This window comes from Scyliorhinus canicula, chromosome 7 (assembly GCF_902713615.1).
Source record: "Scyliorhinus canicula chromosome 7, sScyCan1.1, whole genome shotgun sequence".
Taxonomy (NCBI): domain Eukaryota; kingdom Metazoa; phylum Chordata; class Chondrichthyes; order Carcharhiniformes; family Scyliorhinidae; genus Scyliorhinus; species Scyliorhinus canicula.
Genome location: NC_052152.1, coordinates 80,677,480 through 80,701,937, shown reverse-complemented (window position 1 = coordinate 80,701,937; position 24,458 = coordinate 80,677,480). Strand labels below are relative to the sequence as shown.

At 46.5% G+C, this 24,458-nt stretch overlaps 1 protein-coding gene across 10 annotated transcripts in view; it reads left to right on the top strand.

Annotated features, from left to right (window-relative positions):
• dmd (dystrophin) overlaps positions 1–24,458 on the top strand; it is a 2,667,466-nt gene that overhangs the window by 1,796,880 nt on the left and 846,128 nt on the right. For all 10 annotated transcript variants that reach the window (XM_038802261.1, XM_038802266.1, XM_038802267.1 and 7 more), the window contains one exon: positions 18,340–18,515. In XM_038802261.1, the coding sequence (XP_038658189.1) occupies positions 18,340–18,515 (176 nt within the window). The remainder of the gene's footprint in view (positions 1–18,339; positions 18,516–24,458) is intronic.

The window sequence follows — 24,458 nt, the reverse complement described above, 5'->3', positions numbered from 1 at the left end:
TGAATGTGGTGGTACAACTAGGAGATTTATGGTACCTATCTGCCATTGGTGCAGAGCACTCGCTGCCCATTGGCTCAGGTCGGTCATGTGCCTCTCTGCTGATTCATTGAGGCTAGTCATGTGACTGCTCACCCATTGGCCGAGAGGCAAGTAGTCCCACCTACGAGGCGGGGTATAAGAACCCGTAGGACCCGGCAGTTGGCCTTTCTCTATAAGTCGACTGCCGGGCACACAACTAGTTGATTAAAGCCTGATATTTGGAACTTCTTCACGACTCGAGTCCAATTGATGTTACATCAGTGAGTCAGTAAACATTTCCTGCAGTTGCGGGGTCAGTCTTGGCGCAAATGTTTTGTAGAAGTCTGCCGGGAATCCATTCAGCCCTGGTGCCTTCTCTCTCTGCATGGAGTTAATGCTGTCCATGATTTCCCTCAGTTTTAATCGTGCTTCCGGGCCCCATCTCCCTTCCTCCCCCACAACCGCATGTCCTGTCAGTTGAGGAACTGCTTCATTTTCGAGTCTCCCTCTGAGGACTCGGAGATGTGCAACTCGAAGATGTAAATTCGCAAAGGCTTTGTTAATTCCCTCTGGTGCTGCACCTAGTCTACCATTCCAATCCTTCACCTGAGCTATTTCCCTTGTGGCTTCCTGCTTCCTCAGCTGGTGAGCCAGCAGGTGGCTGGCCTTGTCCCCAGTATCTGGCAGAATTGGTGCACTGCTTTCCCAGTGGAGAGCAGGTCAAAGTCCATTTGTAGCTTTTTCCTCACCGCCAGTAGTTCTGCACTAGGGGCCGTGAAGTTTTGCTGATCCACCTACAATTTGGAGTTTATCAGCTGTTACCCATCTGCCCTCTCCTTCCTGCCTTTAAGTGCCCTGTATGCAATAATCCCCCTCCTCTCCACTGCCTTCAGTGCCTCCCAGAACGTGGAGGGTTAGATCTTTTCATTTTTGGTTGCAGGTCATGCAACCGTTGATGGCTTGTGATATCCGCTGACAAAACACCTTGTTGATGAGGAGGGCCATGTCCAACCTCCATGTGGGACGTTGTGCCCGGCTCATCTCCAACCTCACATCCGGATAATGTGGAATGTTGACAGAGATTACTATTGCAGACTACTCCACTCCCCCTATCCAGAATCACCGATTTCCCCACTACAAAGAAGTTGATCCTTCAGTACGCCCTCTGGACCTGGGAGATGAAGGAGAACTCCTTCTCTCTTGGGTGTGTGAACCTCCATGGGTCCATTGCCCCCATTTGCTCCTTAATCCTCCCCTTCCATAACGGGTCAGTGGGAGTCTATGTCGGGGATTCTGCCATGGCTTTTTTTTATAGAGTCAACGTTGTCCCAGTTGGGGGCATACACATTTACAAGCAGCACTGGTGCCCCTTCCAGGACATCGCTAACCCTCTTATTGAATAGTAGGGCCACCCCCTAGCCCTTGTCCCGTAACACAATTGGTTTATCTGTACTACCCAGCTCTTTCTCACTCTCAGTCAGTCCTTCTCCCTCAGGTGTGTCTCTTGGAGGAATATTACGTCGGCCTTCAGGCTTCTCAGATGGGTGAAGACTCGAGATTATTTCACCAGGCCAATTAGTCCCCTGACGTTCCAGATGACTATCCTGATGGCGGGGGGGGGGGGGGGGGTTCTGTCCCCCCCATCTCCTGCAGGGTCAACCATTATCACCTTGTGGGCGTACCCCTGCGCTTTGGGGTTTTCCTTTGTTTGGGGGCCAGCGAAGATGGCCTTTTTAGATGCCTTTGTTCCTGCTGTCGCCACATGCGATTAACCAGCATTCTGTCCCCCACCCCCTTCTCTACCCCTCGTCTCCCCCTCCCCGTGCCCCTGTGGACCATCCGCCCCCATCCCCCCCCCCATTTACCCGTCTGCTTCCCCCCTGCCTAGGGTTTTACCTCCTTCTGCCAGGCACCCCTTCCCCATCTGGAGTTGTGCCTTGGTACCCCCCCCCCCCCATACTTCCCTGCGCTAGCCTGCTTGCTAGTGTGGTTTCCGCACCCCCGCCCAAGCAATCTTTATCTCCCTGCCTGTTGCTTTCCTCCCACTCACCTTCCCCCCTCCTTTTCTCTCTTTTTTCTGCACCTTTCTGCCCTCTCCCCCTACTTCCTGGGATGTACATTGGTTTGAAAGAGAGGCAACATTATCCCATGCGATTGTTCATTAAAGTTCATTCTCATTGCTGTGCTTTCCCAGTCCATGCCTACGCACAAACCCATCTGCTTCCATCGGTGTGGTAAAATAATGTCCCTTGCCCTGGGACAATCCACAGCTTGGCCGGGTACAGCATCCTAAACCGTACATTGCTTTTGTATAGGTCAATTCTGGATCAGCTCTCCATCTTGGAACCTGTGTAACTTGGCAATGATGGCCCGTTGTTCCCCTGTTTTTGGCCTGAGTTACCTGTGGGCCCTGTCTATTTCTGGGGGCTTGGGGAAGTTCTCCCCGCCCCTCTCCCCCGCCCACCCCCAACCAGCTTGCCCAGTATCCGAGCCACGTAATCCGTGGGGTTTCTGCCCTCGATGCCCTCCAGCAGGCCCGCAATGCAGAGGTTCTGGTGGCGGGATCAGTTTCCTTGTCCTTCACTTTTCCCTTCAACATTTCCTGGGCCACCACCAGCCTTGCTAGCTCTAATGAGGCAATTTGGTCCCTTTAGTCGGTCGCCTCCTTTTTGAGCTCATGCTCCATCACTTCCTGCACCTCTAATCATCCCAGTGCTTCGTTGAAGAGGACCAGGGCATCTGCAACCATCGGTTTCACTGTCGCTATCATTTCAAGATTGATTGCATCCCTGTGCTTCAGGAGCTTCTGTGTTATGAACTCCATCCACTGACCTATTGGTGGGTAGTCAGGCATGAGTGTTGGCGACCCAGCTCAGTCAGCTATGTCCAGCTCTATCTCGCTGTGTGTGTCCTCTGCTTCAGCTTTCCTCTCCTGGCTTCTGCTAGTTTTACTGACTCTTCTGCCCCTTGAAAGGTTTGAGGTCATCTCTGTGCGTCTCTGATTATCCTGGAGGAGGGTGGGAGGTTTTGCTAGCTTCGTGGCCAATGTTCGGGCTAAATGTGACAAATTACAAATTTTCAGAGGGAGAAGACCCCTTTCCTGCTTCTGCTCTGCCATTTGATCATGACTGATATGTTTCTCATCCCCATTCTCCTACCTTCTCCCAGTAACCCCTGATCCCATTATGAATCAAGAATCTATCTATCTGTCTTAAGGACACTCAGTGACTTGGCCTCCATAGGCTTCTGCGGCAATGAGTTCCATAAATTTACCACCTCCTGGCTGAAGAAATTCCTTCTCATCTCAGTTTTAGAGGATCGTCCCTTTGATCTGAGGCCGTCCCCTTGGGTTTTAGTTTCTCCTACTGGTGTAAACATCTACTCCACATCCACTCTATCAAGGCCTCTCAGTATTCAGTAAGTTTCAATGAGATCCTCCCTCATCCTTCCAAACTCCATCGAGTACAGACCCAGAGTTCTGAACCGCTCCTCATACAACAAGCTATTCATTCCGAGATTATTCTTGCGAACCTCCTCAGGACCCCTCCAAGAACAGCACATCCTTCCTTAGATATGGGGCTCAAAACTGCTCACAATTTTCCAAAAGGGGTTTGACCAGAGCTTTCTACAGACTCAGCACTACACCCCTGCTCTTGTATTCTAGCCCTCTCGAAATGAATGCGAACATTGCATTTGCCTTCCTAATTGCCGACTGAACCTGCATGTTAACCTTATGAGAATCCTGAACTAGGACTCCCAAGTGTCTTTGTGCTTCAGATTCCCCATTTTGAAAATAGTCTGTGCCTCTATTCTTCCCACCAAAATACATAACCTCACACTTATCCACATTGGATTCCATCTTTGCCCACTCTCCTAGCCTGTCCAAGTCCTTCTGCAGCCTCCCCGATTCCTCAACACTACCTGTCCCTCTAACTATCTTTGATTCATTTTCAAACTCAGCAACAATGCCCTCAGTCCCTTCTTCCAGATCGCTCATGTATACAGTGAATAGCTGTGGTCCCAACACTGACTCCTGCGGAACACCACTAGTCACCGGCTGCCATCCTGAAAAAAAACTTTATCCCTACTCTCTGCCTTTTGCCAGTCAACCAATCCTCAATCCATGCCAGTAGCCCACTGCTAACACCATGGATGCCATCTTATTTAGCAGCCTCCTGCATGGCCTTGTCAAAGGCCTTCTGGAAATCCAAGTGGGTCACATCCACTGGCTCTCCTTTGCCTACCTTTCTTGTTTCCTCCTCAAACAATTCTAACAGATTTGTCAGGTATGACTTCCCCTTGACAAAGCCATGCTGACCCGGACCTATTTTATCATGCACTTCTAAGTTCTCCGCAATCTCATCCTTAATATGGACCCTAAAATAGACTCTTAAAATTTTACCAAATGCAAGTTATTGTTGAGTATCTCAGGAATGCCAAGACAGATTCTCGTTTCAACTGGCTCATGTACTGTCAATTGTTTGTGCTGAGCTTCAACACTTTTGAAACTGATGTTTAATGTAAAACTTAGTGAATGCTAAAAAATAACAGATGCCCACAGAAAAACAAACACCTGGTTCTTTTGTTGTGCCATCTGATCACTGTTTGAAATATTAAACAAATTATTCAGAATAAATTCCTTCACTTCAGGGGCACATTCACCCTTCTGCCTTTCGGAGTCACATAGTTTTACATAATGTATGAATGTTAGATGGTTTGAAATGCTGTGAGAGAATGGCAATATTGCAAGAACTACTTATTGCCTTGAGAACAAAGTTCTATGTAGAAATTAATCAGGACAACCATTCTAAACATTGAACAAGGATTACATCAAACATTTTATAAATCCATTATGTTAATTTTCATTTGATTTTGAAAAGGTTGTTCGGAGCGCAATATTAAATTGTTCAGAGCACAGATTAGTTTGTAACCTTTCATGCTGGATTGGTGTCATGTACTCTTGTAATGAATGGTATCTCACTAATGCAGATATGGTATAATCAAATACAAGGCAGCATGGTATCAATTCACTTTAAGTTAAATATTTTATATTACTTTGTAGGATATTACTTTCATTCGCTTAATGAAACTTAGAATTAAATTCAAATTCCATTTAGTCACATTTTAGTTGACAGGAATATTTAAACCAAAGGAATGACACATTAAACTTCTTCCTACATCCTGAAAAAATGTTTTAATTTAATTAAAACCATTAGAGAGGGGAAACAGCTTTCAAAAGTAGACTCAATCTACATTTTCAATATTGAACAAAAACAAAAAAACATTAATAAAATGATGCAATGGCACCTGCAGATTATTGATGATGGAATTTTTAAAGCATGACACAAAGAAGAATGTTTTGGCTGACACCTCATTATATCCTTAACATTCCTTTACCTTAGGTCTCCAAGGCCATTCTGATTTTGTCAGTAAGCAGTTGGCAGCAGAGCTTGTCACTCCAAAACCACAACTAGATTTTGGGCTTTGGGGATTTTCAGAGGCACTGCCCTTTCTGAATGTCAGCCTCTTTGATGATGGATTATGCTCCTGTAGTGCACTTCTGGGATGCTACACCTGTTTTGTGTCTTTTTACTGAGGTCTCCTGCTTCTTCGGTGTTGTGGTTCCTGATGGGCAGTGTTCTATGATTGTAAGAATTGCTCCCAAAATCTCTGTGATAGTCTGACAGAATATATTGAGTTGAGTATTGTGTACATGACCTGAGTGTGACCAATGAACAATTGAGTAGCACGGAGTAAGTCTGGTTGCTCCAGGTGTTTCCATGGAATTTTCTACATTTAAATAAAAATTTCCCACGGGAGATTAAAGTTCTTGACAGGATAGTTGGTACAATACAATGCAAGCTATTTGGAAAGAGCAAGCTTGGTGGACGTTTTATTGCTCCAATGCTTACTCCGGTTTTACTGGCATTTTGAGAATATTGTCACCCTGCTATTAAAGCTGAAGTTATTGAATGGTAGATTCTGTGCCTACAGATATAGGTTTTAACAACAGATGGAATACAATGTGGAAAAGTGAAAAACCCCATTTGAAGTACTGTGAACAGTTTGGGGTCTGGTATCTAAGGAAGGATATGCTGGCCTTGGAAAGGGTCCAGAGGAGGTTCACAAGAATGATCCCTTTAATTGGCCTTGAAGAAATTTGGGACATCCCAAGGTTGTGAAAGGTGCTATGTAAAGCATGATGTTTTCTCCTTCCTCGCATTCAAACAAGATCGTTGGTTGATAGTTATTAATTGACATTAAATCAACTGCAACAGCTGAAAATCTATCTTAAAGTATCTGTGAGAAAAGTGCTCTTCTAGTCGCTGGTCTCACTTGTTTGTTATTTTCATACTTGCTTCCATCCTAAATTATCTTCTTGCATTTAAGTAATGCATTCTTCTTTAGTTCTTCCAGTAACAATTCCGTTTCAAAAACTTTGGATCATATCTCGGTGCTTTGTGTAATGAAGATGAATTCTGTTTGTGAGTTAATCTTCAGAATTTACTGATTACTGGATTGATCCTGGGCAGTCTCTGCATTGCACAATTTGAAGCACTGAATTCCCAAAATACAAATGACATTCCAAATACCATGCAGAGTTTATAATCCAGTGATCTTAAAGGAACCACCTTGGGTTAAATCATAGAATCACTACAGTGCAGAAGGAGGCTGTTCAGCCCATCGGTTCTGTACCGAACCTCTGAAAGAGCACCCTACCAAGGCCCAATCCCCTGCCTTATCCCCATAACCCCACTTAACAGCAATTTAGTACAGCAACTCCACCTAACCTGCACATAAACTGGAGCACCCAGAGGAAACCTACACAGACACGGGAAGAATGTGCAGACAGTCACCTGAGGTGGGAATCGAAACCGGGTCTCTGGCACTGTGAGGCAGCAGTGCTAACCACTGTGTCACCATGCTGTCCCCACACCAAACTATTTTGAATTGATACATAAAAATCTATAATAAAGGCTATGGGCCCTGACAACAATCCAGCAATCAAACTGAAGATTTGTGCACCAGAAATTGCCCCTAACCAATCTGTTTCAGTATAGTTATAATATTGGCATCTTCCCAGCAATGTGGAAAATTTCCCTGGTATGTCCTGCCTGCAAAACTTAAGCCAAATCCAAACTAGCTAATTTTCACCCCATCAGTCTACTCTCAATCATCAGCAAACTGATGGAAAGTGTCAGCGGCAGTGCTATCAAGTGCAATAAGTCAGCAATACCTGAACACTGACACTCAGTTTGGGCTCTGCCGGTCCCACTCAGCTCCTGAGTTCAATAGAGCTTTGGTCCAAATATGGACAAAAGAACGCAACTCAAGAGGTGAGGCAAAAGTGACTGCCCAAAGGAAGGTGATTGTAGTTGTTGGTGATCTATCATCTATCATCTCAGTCCCAGGACATATATGCAGGAGGTCCTCAATGTAGTGTCATCCTCAGCCCAACCATCTTCAACTGCTTCATCAATACCTTCCCTCCATCATAAGTTCAGAAGTTTGGATGTTCGCTGATGATTGCACAATGTACAGCATCAGCTGCGACCCCTCAGATGTTGAAGCAGTACATATCCTTATGCAGCAAGACCTGGACAATATTCAGCTTTGGACTGATAACTGGCAAGTAACATTCATGCCATCCATTGCCAGATAATGACCATCTCCAACATGAGAGAATCAAGCCATCGCCCCTTCACATTCAATGGTATTACCATAGCTGAGTATACACTTTCATACTGCGGGTTACCATTAACCAGAAACTGAACTGGACCAGCCACGTAAACACTGTGGCTACAAGAGCAGGTCAGAGGCTGGGAATTCACCTTAACACTCCCCAAAGCCTGTCCACCATTCACAAAGGCACAAGTCGGGAGTGTGATGGAATACTCCCCACTTGCCTGGATGAGTACAGCTGCAACAACACTCGAAGCTTGACACCATCCAGGGCAAAGCAGTCTGCTTGATTGACAGTTTGTGAAGTATTATTGTAAATTTACAAAATGTGACAGTTAATTTTCATGTGGTAAGCTCTCATGAAGAAGCAATATGATAATGACCAGACAATTGGCTTTTATGATATTGAGGATGGTCCAGAGAAGGGGGTGCAGACAGCACCTCTCTTCTTTCAAGTCGGGAGGGAGTGGGGTTAGTGAGCGAGTACTGCATACCCTCAGGAGTCCCAACACCCTGGACTTAAAGTGCAGTTTTTGCTTCACTGACTGCACTGCCTGCTCTGCACAGGCATCTATCATCCGTATTTGGGCAGCACGGTGGCCTAGTGGTTAGCACAACCGCCTCACGGCGCTGAGGTCCCAGGTTCGATCCCGGCTCTGGGTCACTGTCTGTGTGGCGTTTGCACATTCTCCCCGTGTCTGCGTGGGTTTCGCCCCCACAACCCAAAAATGTGCAGAGTAGGTGGATTGGCTACGCTAAATTGCCCCTTAATTGGAAAAAATAATTGGGTAATCTAAATTTAAAAAAAAAAATCTATCATCCGTATTTGTGTGGGGGAGAATGTGAGTGAGTAGGAAGAGTGTGAGTGAGTGTGGGAGAGTGTGAGTGTGGGAGAGTGAGTATCGAGGGGAGGGGCATGCCAGGGAAGAGCCCGGCTTGATCCTCTTCCACCCCCCTGAACACTACACTCACCTGAGCTCCCCTGAGAATATTGCACGCCTACAGAAACCAGTCGTGATTCACGCCGTTCTGCTATCACACTGCTGTGAATGGATTTTTTGATGGTGGGTGGATGATTCCAGCGCACTGGCCTGATAATATGTAAATTTATCATAATGATGTTCCCTGCATTGAACATTGGGAAACGCAGCCTGTCACTGATGAGGGAGGGACAATCATGTTATGCTTACACCTGGACATGAAATGCGATTTTGCACCAAACTCGTGATATTTTCCATTCTTGCCACTTGATGTGAACGGAAATTCCCAGCCAGTAAGCATGTGCATGAATGAGAGAGCGAGTGTGCATGAATGAAAGAAAATTAATGAGCACGTGCGCGAGAGAGTGAGTGTGTGAACATGTATGTGAGAGGGAGTGTGTGTGTGAGAGAGTGAGTGAGCAAGTGCCTGAGAGAATGAGTGAGTGTGTGCGGGAGAGAGAGAATGAATGAGCACATCTGTGAGAGAGAGAATGAGTGTGTGAGAGTGAGCATGTGTGTGTGCGTGAGAGAGAGTGAGTGAACATGTGTGAGAGAGAGTGATTGATCATGTGTGAGAGTGAGTGAGCATGTGTGAGAGAGAGTGATTGAGAGTGAGTGAGTGAGCATGTGCGTGAGTGAGTTTGCGTGAGTGAGTGTGCATGAGAGAGGTGAGAGGTGTGTGAGAGAGGGAGAGGGTATGTGTGTTTGTTTGGGGATAAAGGGCCAGAAACAGGAGAAGCACCAAGGTTCACAATTTTTCTTTCTGGGCTTGCATTAAGAGATAAATATTTGTTAAACACCAGGAATAATGTCCTTGCTTTTCAGTGAAATTGTATTACGGGCTCTTTTTGATCCGACTGAAAGTGCAGACATTCAGTTTAATGTCTCATCGAAATGATGGCATTTCGGACAGTGCAGCACTCTCTTAGTACTGCACTGATATGTCAGTATTGATTTTTGTTCTCAAGTCCACAACCTTCTGACTCAGAGGCAAGTGTGCTACCAACTGAGCTACAGCTGGCACAGACAATGAGTGGAATATCAGGTGGGCTTTGTTCCCAGTGTCAAACCTCCCTGCCCACTTTTCCATTATGTGCTTCACCCAGAAGATACTAATAGTCCAGGAGGAAATCTGCCCCTTTATCTTAGGGCAGCACGGTAGCACAGTGGGTAGCACTGTTGCTTCACAGCTCCATGGTCCCAGATTCGATTCCCAGCTTGGGTTTCTGTCTGTGTGGAGTCTGCATGTTCTCCCTGTGTCTGTGCGGGTTACCTCCGGGTGATCCTGTCTCCTCCCACAAGTCCCGAAAGATGTGCTGTTTGGACATTCTGAATTCTCCCTCTGTGTACCCAAACAGGCGCCGGAATGTGGCGACTAGGGGCTTTTCACAGTACCTTAGTTGCAATGTTAATGTCAGCCTACTTGTGACAATAAAAATTATTATTATTACAGTCTTGAGCTGCAGGAGGAGCATTTCTTAAAACTGAATACTGCATATATTCCTTCAGGAGAATGGTTAAATATTTGATGAATGAAATGGTTTAATGACCCGAGGGTTTAAAACTTATAGTAGAGAATGCAGGTGCATGAGGTGATTGAGAGGAAGAGTGTGAAGTTGCTGATGAGCTTGTTTTATAAATACAGATGGGCCTGGTGAAGTCTTCAATCTGTGAGGATGCTGCCAGCATTTTCTGGTTATGTTTAACTCTGATTCCTCATATTAATTTCTCCTGTTCCTTTCTTTGATTTTTATCCCATGGATCTTAACTCGACCAATAAGGAGAATAGGCAGGTAACCTGGCCCAGTTCTTTTCCCATGGTTTGTCAAAAACGGGCCAACACAAAACTGTAGCTGGAGGTAATTCTCCTGCTGGTATTTTCCTTTTTGTATGTGAAAATGTCTCGATACCCCAGGAAAAGCATTGCTGTGCTTGAGAATCCAATATTTGGAAAGCAATGGGTGTGAACCCACATTCTATCACGTTGCAGCAAAAGTCTTAATCTGAGTTGATTCTTTTGCTGTTTTTAAATGCATATATGAGCAAGAGCAGCATAAGCTCTCGTGAATAGTATTCTTACAAGAAACTGATCAGCCCGAGGGGGAGTCTAGTAGCTGTGGGGAAGAAGCTGTTCCTATTGTTATGGGCCAGGGTTTAGCGAACCCCAAAGTGCATCTGGAGTTCACCTGACCCACAACTTTTAATAGATTGTGGTATGGGGAATGGAAAAAGTATTTTTTACAGCAAAACAATGTTTATTCTATGAACTCAAGTTAACCATTTTAAAACATACAGTGAACATCTTAGCAACCATTAATTCAAATACAACCCCCAAAGAATACAACACTACGTAATCCTTCAGGTGTCCTTTTAACATCCAGAAGACTTAAACAAAACCTTTAAACAGAAGCACATCAGGTTAACGTCACTACTGAGAGCGGTTATTAGTTTTAAATCACCAAAGGATCGATTTACAGTCTTTAGAATAGAGAGAGAGACCCCTGCAGCAAACAGCCGAAAACAAAAGTAAAAAGCTGACAGACAGCCCAGCTCCACCCACACTCTGACATCGCTGCAGTAATAAACACCCATTTCTTAAAGGTATTTCACATGACACTATGGCTGTATGTGCGGGTCTTCAGACTTCTGCCTGATGGAAGGGTCTGGAAGAGGGCAAAGCCTGAGTGTGAGGGGTCACTGATAATGCTGTCTGCCTTCCTGAGGCAATGGGAGGTGTAGACAGAATCAATGGGTGGATGGCAAGCTTGTGTGATGCGTTGGGCTGAGTTCACCACTCTCTGCAGTTTCTTGTGATCTTGGGCCGAGCAGCTGCCATACCAAGCTGTGATGCAGCCAGATAGGATTCTCTATATGGCACATCTGTAGAAGTTTGTGAGAGTCGATGCAGACATGCCAAATTTTTTTAGCTTCCGGAGGAAGTGGAGAGATTGTTGGGCTTTCTTTTTGGTGTGAAGCTGGCTGTGCTTTCATAGTACAGAAATTAAACCTTCATAAATACTCCTTGTTTAGACTTTATTTCAACTTCCTCTAGTAAAATGTACCCAGATGCTCCAGTCACATTGACTTACTTGTGATCTAGACAGTTTGTATTTATGAGGTTCCTTTTCTGTCTTTGCATAAACTGTAATCTCTTCCTTCCCAAATGGCTTATTCTTCATGTACATGTATTTTAATGGTTCAAGGTGGATCCGACACTGTTGTATCAGTGGGATTGAGGGGGGGCATGTATTCCAGTTACCTTGAGGTTGTGGCCCCAGTGTAAATTTCAAATATACAGAAACACACACTATATAATTATGGCCTGCAATGTATCAGAGACAATGGGAGAGTGAGAATTAGGTGGAGGATTGGAAAACTCCTGCAGCATCTGGATGGGCTAGTGGAGAAACCAAGGAAATGCACAGTGACTTCTGTCCCCTATGCGTGTATGTGAAAATAATTAAAAGTCTATTTGAATATGAAAGCTAGGGTTCTGAATTAAATCTTTTCTATGTCTATAGTCTTTGCGAAGATGGTTGGAAGATAGTTCATAACACTCCCCTAAAAAACAGACCTGGAGCCATAAGGTGGGATTTCTCCCCCTTCCCTGAAAGCAACGTGTTTATTAGTGGCAGAGATGGCTCACCATTGCCTGCCAGTGGGATCTTCCAGTCCTGCTGACACCTGCGACGTTTTGCGTTGCTCACCCATCCCTCTGCCAGGGAATCTAGCGCAGGGGCTCACTTTGGTGGGACCGGAAGATCCCATCAGCAAGAAGGGCTGTAAAATTCTTACCACAATCATGACTTGAAGATTCTACCCAGGAGTCCATGAAAGGATCGATTTGAAATTTCATTGACTATCCAGGAAATAAATTTATTGAGAAAATTGTTCACCTTGGAAGATTTGAAGAATCCAAAGAATATAAGTGAAAATTCTAAACACAAGTATATGAAGGGACATGAAGAGAAATCCTTTCTGCCAAAGCACAATCTAGATTTCTGAAATATGTTATGAAGGAAGACCATTACAGGGGGCGATATAAATTATTGGATGTTTCTAGTAATGGAGGTAATGTGGCTGACAGGAGGGTAGGAGTAATCAAGGAAGAAAGGTCGATATGCATTTTTCTAAACCCTTTACAATGTCTCCCCAAAACATCACAGGATGCTACAATTAATTGTTTCCAGGTTCCGTAAGCTATTATGTAGACAAACAATTTTGTGGCCTCATGATTACGCAAATGGCCTGGTGTTGTTGGTTCAGGCAACTCAATCATCAGAACACCCTGAGAACTGTGCCTTTTCATTCAATAGTATCATGGGACTTTTAACATCCTCTCAAGTACATCACCACAGACAGGGCTCAACATCTCATCTAAAGGACAGCAGCCCTGATATTATTGGAGCCCTTGTATTGTACTGAAGTGTAAAGCAAGATTACCTGTACCAGTCTGGTGGGTAGGGCTAAGGCTGACTACGGAGAGGGGATAGCCTCCCTCTGTCCTAGCAGGCTGAGTGCAGTCTGTGAAGATGAACATTCTGCCATGGTGCCTGTTCCTATTCGAATGCTTGCCGTTTATTTTGCCAAAAGCATTTTTGTGGGGGTAAGAGACTGATTTCATCCTTTATTTGGGCAGGTAAGGCTGCTGGCATTCTGCATACAATGCTGCAGAGGGACCAGCAATCTGGGGGCTTGGTGTTGCCGAGCCTGACTTTTATTATTGGGCAGTAAAAGTGGAGAAGGTCTTGGGCTGACGTGGGGGCAGGAGGCAATTTAGGTGAGGGTGGAATAGAATATATATGGGGTATTGGGGCTGCGGGTGCTGGCGATAGCCCCGCTTCCGTTCTCGCCATGGAAGTATTTGTGTAACCTGGTGGTGGTCGTTGAAAATATGGTGGCAATTTCGGCAGCATTTCAAATTAGTAGGATGTCAAAACTGGTGCCAGTCTGCGATAACCACATGTTTGAACTGGCAAGATTGGATGCCAGTTTACGAGGTTGGGTAGACAAGAGGATGGAAGATTTGGAGGACTATTTTCTGCAGGGGCAGTTTGCGAGTCCTGAGGAGTTATCAGAGAAGTTTGGGCTTCCACAGTCGGAGAAATTTAGATATCTGCAGGTGAGGAACTTTGCAAGGAAGATTTTCCCGTCGTTTTTGGTAGTGCTGCCTCTCATTGTTGAAGAGGGGATGGGGATCACTCGCGGGATTAAGGAGGAGAGCACCTCGGGAATTTATGGGAGGATACTGGCGGAGGATACTGCATCCCTCTGGGGACTTAAGGCCAAGTGGGAGGAGTAGTTGGGGGTAGAATTAGGGGTATGATTCTGTGATCCTGAGGCTAAGTGTTGACGCCGTCGGGATCGCCTTTGCATTTCTCGATGGCATCAACACGGCTTCAGGATCAGCAATTCTGGCCCCTACAGGGGGCCAGCACAGCACTGGAGTGGTTCATGCTGCTCCAACTGCTGATCCTGTCATGGGCTGAGCGCCGCGGGATCCGCGGATGCACTGTGGCACCGGCGCCAACGCGCACATGTGCAGTGGCTCCCTTCAACATGCCGGCCCCGACGCAACATAGCGAAGGGTGACAGGGGCCGGCGCGGTAGAAAGGAGGCCCACAGTCAGAGAGGCCGGCCTGCCGATCGGTCGGTCCCGATCGCGGGCCAGGCCACATCTGAGGCCCAAGGTCGGAACCACCCCCCCCCCCCCCCCCCCCCCCCCCCCGCCCATAGCCGCCCCCGGACCCTTCAACGCCGAGGTCCCGCAGGCTGAGAGCAGGTGTGAACGGCGCCGACGGGACTCGGGTCTTTTACGACGGTCACTCGGCCCATCCTGGCGTCCGGGGCTGCATGGCTCGATTCGCGCCTGTCGCAGGGATTCTCCTGCCCTGCCCCGGGCTGAGAGAATCCCACCCTAGATGAGTGGATGTGGTGTAAACTTTATGTAGGGTGAACGTTTCTTGAACGTTGTGCGATTTTGGCGTGGAGGCTCGGAGAATCCAGCCCCCTAATTTTCACTGCTTGTTCACACCAGTAGAAAAACAAAGTAGAGGTCATAAACTGCAATGCGTAGCGTAAACTTAGTCATAACGGCACAGTAGAAAGGCATCTGGCCTATGAAGCCCATTCCTATTCTCTGCTGGCCAATCCAGTTAGTTTCATTCCCTCACTCTATCCCAGTAGAATTTCAAATTTATTTTCCTCAAGAGCCAATCCAAATTTTTTTAAAGTCAGAAATTGTCTTTGCTTCCACCACACTTGTTAGCAGCGAGTTCCAGGTCATTACACTCGCTGCATAAACATTCTTTCCTCCCCCCACCAGCCACCTTGCAACTCTTGCCCAAAACGCCGTGTAATTCTTGCCTGAAACTTTAAATTTGGGTCTCCTTGTCCCTGCACCCCATCAGATGCTGAGAACACCTTTTCTTTGCCTACTTAATCTGAATCTGTCATAATCTTGTGCACTTCTATCACACCTCACATCAACCTCCTTTTCTCCAACGAGAACAATGTCAACTTCTCCAAACTAACATTGTAGCAAAAACACAAATTTACCTCTGCTACTTCCCATTCTACCGATATGTTGGTTGCAATTCAGTGACTGCATTGCAGCCTGCGCGGATTAGCAGTCACCCAAAATGCTCCTGCCAAAGCAATCTAGATGTCACCCTTGCTGAGCGAGATCCAGATCTGCATATTCAAATGAGCCCAGTCTATGGCCGCGCCTGCGAGACCTCGCCAACACACTGTTTTGCATTGATTTCCGTGGACCAAGCGTGGCGACATCTCAAGCGATCTTGCAAGTCATTAGAGATCCCTCAGGTGGTTGGGACAGGGCAGGGCACTGCCAGGGTGCCCGGGTGACACTAGCAGGGAGCCAGGCTTGTATTTCCAAGGTACACAGGTGCTAGCTTGACGTTGCCAGATGTTGGGCCTTGCCCATTAGAGGGAGGGTGAGGGAGGTTTCCAGGAGCCTCAAGACGATTGAAGTGGTTATAAATCGGGGTCCAAATCGATGCCCCCTCCACTCTCTTATATCTCCTCCATTGCCCCCAGATTCTCAGAGTCACCACCACCACCGGACTTGTGGAGTATCGGGCCGGCGAGAACAGAAGAGTGCTCCCAAACTTGTGTCTTTGCATGATGCCGCCTCCATCCGCTCCCTCTCTCCCCCCCCCCCCCCCAAGCAACAGCACTAGAAACACAACCCCCCAAGTCAAGCTCCAGCTTAACACCTGCTCGACTCCCCACTGTGCTTCCGTGAGTTAGCTGACCCATGCTGACTTGATAGCGCCCGCCCATGGCACCAAGCAGTCTGTCTCCCCATTGTTCTTTCCCCTCTCCCCCCACTTGGACAAACATATTAAAAGCATCACATTCCCCAGTAAACAAACATCAGGAAAACAGTGATGAAATGGCCACTTCAGAAAAAAAAACTCCAAAACAGAACCAGCCCAAAGACCATCCCCTCTCCAACCAGCTCCCTGCAAGACAAAGTTAACTTTAGCCATCAAAACAGCCCCTTATGACACATAACACTCCTTATACTTATGCAGCCCAGCACAACAAATCGCCACCACAGTACTCTCCAGCCTTTTTCATTTAATAAAAGTCCATATTTCGACTGGTATTTCGAAGTAGACGTCCCGTTCCTCATGTGTGACGCACAGACGGGCTGGGTACAAATCCCGAAATTCACCCCCTTATTAAAGAGGGCCGTTTTTGCCCGATTAAACCCAGCTCGCCTCTTGGCCAAGTCCGCGCCCAGGTCCTGATAAATGCGCAGCTCACAATTCTCCCACTTGCTGCTCCGTTCCTTCTTGGCCCATCGCAGAACGTGTTTCTTGTCCAGGAATCGGTGAAAGCAGAGCACCATTGCCCTCGGTGGCTCGTTCGCTCGGGGCTTCATTGTGAGACCTCCGTGCGTTCTAACCACTTCCAGGGGCCGAGGGAACGCCTCAGCCCCCATCAACTTCTCCAACATGTCCGTCACATAAGCCCTCGCATCCGATCCCTCACTGCCTTCAGGGATGCTGACAATTCTAAGATTCTGCCTCATGGACATGTTCTCCAGGTCCTGCAGCTTCTCCTGCATTCTTTTCTGGCGTTCAATCATCATCTCCACCTTGATCTCCAGCATGGTTATGAATTCCTCATGATCGGACACATTTTTCTCCACCTCCTGGATCGCTCTTCCGTGGGTCTCTTGATTCTGCACAGCTTGATCCATCGAAGGCTTAACCGGGTCCAGTGTGTCCCTGTTCAGCTTAGCGAAGCAATATTCGAAAACTTCACCAGCTGCTCCATCGACCACTGTGCCATCTCCCCGTGGCCCTTGCTCTCTGCCATGCTTTCCTGCATTACCAGCTCTGCTCACGTCTTCCTTATAGGACTTTGGCTTCTCACACAGCAACTTCTGGTCCAATTCTCCATAAACTGGAGGGGGATTTCTCCTCACTGTCTCACTTTTCACCAATTTATTCCATAAAATCCAGAAAGAAACGGGGAAAAAGGATCAAAAGTCCGTCACAGGCGGGAGCTATCAAATGTGCGACCTACATTTGGGCAGCACGGTAGCCTTGTGGATAGCACAATTGCTTCACAGCTCCAGGGTCCCAGGTTCGATTCCAGCTTGGGTCACTGTCTGTGTGGAGTCTGCACATCCTCCCCGTGTGTGCGTGGGTTTCCTCCGGGTGCTCTGGTTTCCTCCCACAGTCCAAAGATGTGCAGGTTAGGTGGATTGGCCATGATAAATTGCCCTTAGTGTCCAAAATTGCCCTTAGTGTTGGGTGGGGTTACTGGGTTATGGGTGGAGGTGTTGACCCTGGGTAGGGTGCTCTTTCCAAGAGCCGGTGCAGACTCGATGGGCCGAATGGCCTCCTTCTGCACTGCAAATTCTATGATATCTATGATACTCCTCCATGGCCGCCACCGGAAGTTGTATTTTTTTGTTTCTTGACAAGCATTTTCACAATTTAGCATTGGTAGTTAGAGGTTTAATCTCAGCCAATATAAGTGGACTTTAATAGCTATTACTTGCTACAAAGTAGCATTTGCATTTGTAATTTGAAAGGGCAGTCACTTGAACTTTGTTTAAGTGCCTGTCTATCATTGCGATTAGTGTTGCAAGAGAAATTACATGTCAAAAATATGTTCTGCTTTCTGTTAACCAACACAACATTCTATGGTTGTAAACTGCATTTTATATCAGCAATCATCCATAATTTCTATCCTTTACATAAAAATGCTGAATGTTTTTATGTTTGTGTCCTCCTCCATTCACTTCCTCCCAAAACGGAACATTCCTGAAAATTGATGGTCATTTTTATGTTAATTTTAAAAGTGAAGGATAATCTCTAATTCCCGCACTCACTTCTCCCCAGAGTGCTTTTTGTATCTTTGCAAAGTGGTGGTAATTATGCATAGCCCCAGAAGGGGAACATTTTTTAGTTTCATGCTTAGAAACTGATGTGCCAGTGAATTCTGCCTGTTAATGGTCCATTTTCCTAATCTACTTTTGAAGAACAGAGAGTAATTCTGCTGTTTATGGTGAAGGTGAAAGTTATCTCGCAGTGTGTGCAGAATATTGCTGTTTGAAATTATCTGTGATGGTTTATAGTCAGGAGATTTACTTCTCTGTGCTGCTGCTTTACAGGAATTACAGAATGGAATTGGAAGCCAGAAAGCTGCTGTAACATCTCTGAATGTTACTGGGGAGGAGATTATTGGACAGTCATCAATTACCGACGGTGGCATCCTCAAGGAGAAGCTCAACAACTTGAACAGACGTTGGCAGGAGATCTGTAGACAGGTGGATGAGAGAAAGAGAAGGTAATCTCATGGTTTTCCATCCATATTTTATTGTTGGACTGTTCTCGGTATGTAATAACTAACCTTTCCTTTATTCAGATTGCAGTAAAGACTTCATTTAAAATATAGATGAAAAAGCCTAGACTCTCAACATATTTGAAACACAGTCAGGTTATTCACCAAGAATTTCCTTAAGAATTCTCCCAATCAGCTGCTGTAATTCAGTGGAAAATTGGCAGATAGTTGCATTTCAGCAAATCTTCTGCTGCAGTTATGGCTGTCCAACAGTAGACTCACCAGGGGCATTCCCAGCATTTGTCTATTTGATGATGTTCCAGTGGGTTTTTGCATTCCAACATAAATATTTCACCACTCACTCCTTCAAGAAAATGTAGGTTCTTTCTCGTTCCATTCAGTTGCTTTTATCGTGGAATTTTAATTTGCCCTTTACTTTTAAGTTCTTAAGTTTGATGATGTAGAAAAAAGAAACCTTTCCAAAAAAAAGGTCACCTATTCAGTAGAGAACTATATGCAAGGCTTCACGGTGCTTATTTGTGTGGGTTATTTAGAAGTGGCTGCAGAGGATATTGCTATCGTGTCAACTTTGCACAGCAGAGTCAATGCAACTGAAGTCTGTCAGTTCAAATAGCCCAAGCCACACTCTCACTTGTCTGTGAAATTCCTGCATGTCCAAACCAAACCATATGTGGCTCATGGTTCAACTGAGAGCTGTGTGTTGGTATTTTCTCTCATGCTGCCAAACAAAATGACTTCTTATAGCCTTCTTTATACAGTTCAAGTACAGAAAAATAGCTGATATGTTGACCTGGATGAACCATTGTTCCAGAAACAAAGACATAAATTAAATTGCAGTCTTTTGAAGAAGTCCTTCCTACTGGTATCAAAGTAGTCATGACTTTTTACACCTTTGGAAAATTCACTTATTTTGTCCAAGGCATTCTTTAATTATTAATGATACTCCTGGTGGTTGATTTTGAGGTGACACAGTGCAACAATGTTTCAGCAAATGTCTGTGGAGACAAATGTTTGTTGTGACTTATTAAAAGAATGTTTCAACTTAACTTTGTTTTTATACTAGTAATGTAGAATTAACTATTTTCCTTAAACACTCACAATATCATAATGTCACAGCAATAAAACAACCTTGTCAAATGAAGAACTGTTTGGCTTTGATTTTGACTGGCAACTTATTTCTGGACCAAATGTGTAGCATGTGGTGGACGTACCACAGCCACTTGCACTTCCAAAAATTGTTTGATCAAGTGCTGCATGACAGTGTCAACAAAGTTAAAACTCAGAATAAGAGAGACAGTGGAAACATGGATACAGAGTTGACTGAATGACAGAAATAGAGATTTGTGGTGAATGATTGTTTTTCAGACTGGAGGAAGATGTACAGTGGAGTTCTCCAGGGATTGGTATTAGGACCACTGCTTTTCTTGATCTATATCAGTGACCTATGCTTGGGTGTACACAGCAAAATTTGCAGATTACACAAAACTTTTAATTATTGTGAACTGTGAGAAAGAGGTCATAGGTTGCTGGAAAGGTAGACAGGTGGCTGATTAAATTCTGTTCAGCGGGAATAAAGTGATCTATTTTGCAGAGAAGGACCAAAGAGAGGCAATATAAAATAAAGGATACCACACTAATGAATATGCAGGACCAGAGATACCGTATGGATATATGCGCCAATCATTAAAGGTGGCAGGACAGGTTGAGAAAATGATTAACAAGACAGATTAGATCCTGGGCTTTAATTAAGGCACAGAGGAGTAAAAGAAAGGAGTTTACAGTGAACCTTTATAAAACGCTGATTTAACTGGAATATTGTGTCCTATTCTAGGAACCACACTTTAGGAAGAGTGTGGTAGAATTAGAGAGAGTGCAGAAAAGATTTATAAGAATGGTTCCTTGAATTACATGGATAGATTGGAGGAGCTGAGGCAGTTCAATTTAAGAGAAGGGAAGGTCAAAGGAAAATTTGATAGAGGTGTTCAAAATTATGAGGGGTGTGGACAGAGTAAATAGGGAGGAACAATTACCGTCGGAAAAGGCTTGAGAACCAGGTGAATGGCAAAATAGCAAAAGACAAACCAATGAGAAAATGTTTTCAATGCAGAAAGTGGTTAGGATTTGGATTCCACTTCCTGAAACTGCAGTGGAGGTAAATTCAATTATGACTTTCAAATGGATATTGGATAATTATCTGAATTTTTTAAAAAAGGTGTTATGAACAGGGTCAAAAGAGAACCAAATTCATTGTCCATAATCAATGGGCTTTTTCAAAAAGAAGATGTGTGCTTTTCTCAATTCTTGTATGTGTGGACTTTTGAAGTAACAAGGAGCAACCTTTTTGTGGAATTAAATAAAAATAATTATTTATTCATGTGATCACTCTGAAAATCTAATGCTATGCTTTACTCTCTCTCTCTCTCTCTCACACACACACACACACACACATTCTCTTGTTGAAAATATATTTCAAGAGAATAGTGTACTTTTACAAGTCAGAAGCAACATAGTTTGTTGCCTTCTCTTGGAAACATAGGGTGCAGACCTGCTGCACTATCAATTACGACGAGACGTGAGTAGAGAGTAAACAAGGCTTTATTACGCAGCGATGTGGAGCCTCCCGCAGCTGCTGCCAAAATGGCTGCAGCTCGGAGAGCCCACATATTTATATTCTGCCTACTGGGTGGAGCCAGAAGGCAGGGATCTACCCCTGTACCTGTAGTACAGGGGCCTTACCGTAATACCCTTGTATGCAGTATATAATAATCAAATTTGCTGATGACACCACCGTAGTGGGTCAGATTTCAAACAATGACGAGACAGAGTATAGGAATGAGATAGAGAATCTGGTGAACTGGTGCGACGACAACAATCTCTCCCTCAATGTCAACAAACGAAGATTATCATCGACTTCAGGAAGTGAAGTGGAGAACATGCCCCTGTCTACATTAATGCGAACGAAGTTGAAAGGGTCGAGAGCTTCAAGTTTTTAGGTGTACAGATCACCAACAGCCTGTCTTGGTCCCCCCATGCCGACACTAGTTTTTTAAAAAATAATTTTTATTCAGATTTTCACAAAATATCAATAACACAAAATATTAACAAAAAACAAAAATATTAACAATTAAGAAAAACAAAAAAGAACAAACCCCCCCCCCATTAAATACAAAAAGAAGAAAGAGATTAACACCCGTCATAACCAAAAAACACATGTACATGCCCCTTCAACCCAACCCACCGAAACGACCCCCCCCCCCAGCTGCTGCTGCTGCTGGCCTTTTTTTTCCCCTACCGTTCCGCCAGGAAATCCAGGAAAGGCTGCCACTGCCTGAAAAACCCCTGTACTAACCCACTCAGGGCAAATTTCACCCTCTCCAATTTGATGAACCCCGCCATATCGTTGATCCAGGCCTCCACGCTTGGGGGCCTCGCATCTTTCCACTGAAGAAGAATCCTCCGCCGGGCTACTAGGGATGCAAAGGCCAGAACACCGGCCTCTTTCGCCTCCTGCACTCCCGGCTCCACTGCAACCCCAAATATTGTGAGTCCCCAGCCTGGCTTGATCCTGGATCCTACCACCGTCGACACCGTGCTTGCTACCCAATTCCCCCAGCGCTGGGCATGCCCAGAACATATGGGCATGGTTCGTTGGGCTCCCTGAGCACGTAGTACACCTGTCTTTGCCCCCTAAGAACCTACTCATCCTCGTCCCGGTCATATGAGCCCTATGTAGCACCTTGAACTGGATGAGGCTAAGCCTCACACATGAAGAGGAGGAGTTCACTCTTTCCAGAGCATCCGCCCACGTCCCCTCCTCAATCTCCTCACCCAGCTCCTCTTCCCATTTACCCTTCAGCTCCTCCACAGCGGCCTCGTCTACCTCCTGCATCACTTGGTATATGTCCGGAATCCTCCCCCCTCCAACCCACATCCCCGAAAGCACCCTGTCCTGGACCCCACATGGGGGCAACAGAGGGAACCCCATCACCTGCCGCCTGGCAAACGCCCTTTCCTGCATATACCTAAAAATGTTCCCGGGGGGAGCCCACAATTCTCCTCTAACTCAACAAGGCTCGCAAACTTCACATCTACAAACAGGTCCCTCAAACTCCGAACACCTGCCCTATGCCAACTCAGGAACCCGCCATCGATTCTCCCTGGAACAAACCGGTGGTTCCCCGTATCGGGGACCCCATCGAGACCCCCACCTCCCCCCTGTGGCGTCTCCATTGCCCCCAAATTTTGAGGGTAGCCTCCACCACCGGGCTCGTGGTATACCTCGTTGGAGGGAGCGGAAACGGTGCCGTTACAAGCGCCTCCAGGCTCGTGTCCACACAGGACGCCATCTCCATCCTCTTCCATGCTGCCCCTTCCCCGTCCATTACCCACTTACGCACCATCGCTGCATTGGCAGCCCAATAGTACCCACAGAGGTTGGGCAGCGCCAGCCCCCCCCCCATCCCGGCCCCGTTCCAAAAACACCCTTCTCACCCTCGGAGTCAATGCGCCCACACAAATCCCATAATACTCCTGTTGACCCTCCTAAAAAAGGCCTTCGGGATAAGGATGGGGAGGCACTGGAACGGGAACAAAAACCTCGGGAGCACCGTCATCTTGACTGACTGCACCCTGCCCGCCAGCGACAGCGGCAACATGTCCCATCTTTTAAACTCCTCCTCCATTTGCTCCACCAGCCCTGTAAGGTTAAGCTTGTGCAGTGCCCCCCAGCTCCTGGCCAACTGGACTCCCAGGCACCTAAAGCTCCTCTCCGCCCTTTTTAGTGGGAGCCTACCAATCCCCTCCTCCTGCTCCCCCGGGTGCACGACGAACAGCTCGCTCTTAGCTAGGTTGAGCTTATACCCGGAGAAGTCCCCAAAGTCCGTGAGAATCTTCATCACCTCCGGCATTCCACCCACTGGGTCCGCCACATATAGCAATAAGTCGTCCGCATAAATCGACTCTCGGTGCTCCTCCCCACCCCTCACCAGTCCCCTCTAGTTCCTCGACTCCCTCAACGCCATGGCCAGGGGTTCGATCGCCAACGCAAAGAGCAAGGGGGACAAGGGACACCCCTGTCTCGTCCCTCGGTATAACCGAAAGTACTCCGATCTCCTCCTATTCGTGACCATCTGACAAACCCCTCCCCAAACCTTTCCAGCACCTCCCACAAGTACCCCAACTCAACCCTATCAAAGGCCTTCTCCGCGTCTAGCGCCACCACTATCTCCGCTTCTCCCGCTACCGCCGGCATCATAATGACATTCAAGAGCCTCCGTATGTTGGTGTTCAGCTGCCTTCCCTTCACGAACCCCGTCTGGTCCTCATGGATGACCCACGGCACACAGCCCTCTGTCCTTGTGGCCAAGATCTTCGCCAACAGCTTGGCGTCTACATTTAACAGCGAGATCAGCCTGTATGATCCACACTGCAGGGGGTCCTTGTCCCGCTTAAGGATCAAGGAAATCAGCGCCCGGGACAAAGTCGGGGGCAAAGCCCCCCCCTCCCTTGCCTCGTTAAAGGTCCTAACCAACAGGGGACCCAGTAGGTCTGCATACATTTTATAGAATTCGACCGGGAACCCATCCGGCCACGGCGCCTTCCCCGACTGCATGCTCCCTATCCCTTTGACCAGCTCCTCCAGCTCAATCGGTGCCCCTAGTCCCTCCACCTGCCCCTCCTCCACCTGCGGGAATCTCAGCCGGTCCAAGAAGTGCCCCATTCCCCCCCTCCCCTCCGCTGGGGGTTCAGACTGATACAATTCTCCATAAAAGTCCCTGAAGACTCCATTGATGTCTGCCCCCCTTCGCACCACATTCCCTCTCCTATCCATAACTCCACCAATCTCCCTGGTCGTATCCCATTTACGGAGCTGATGCGCCAGCATCATACTCGCCTTCTCCCCATATTCATAAACCGCTCCCTGTACCT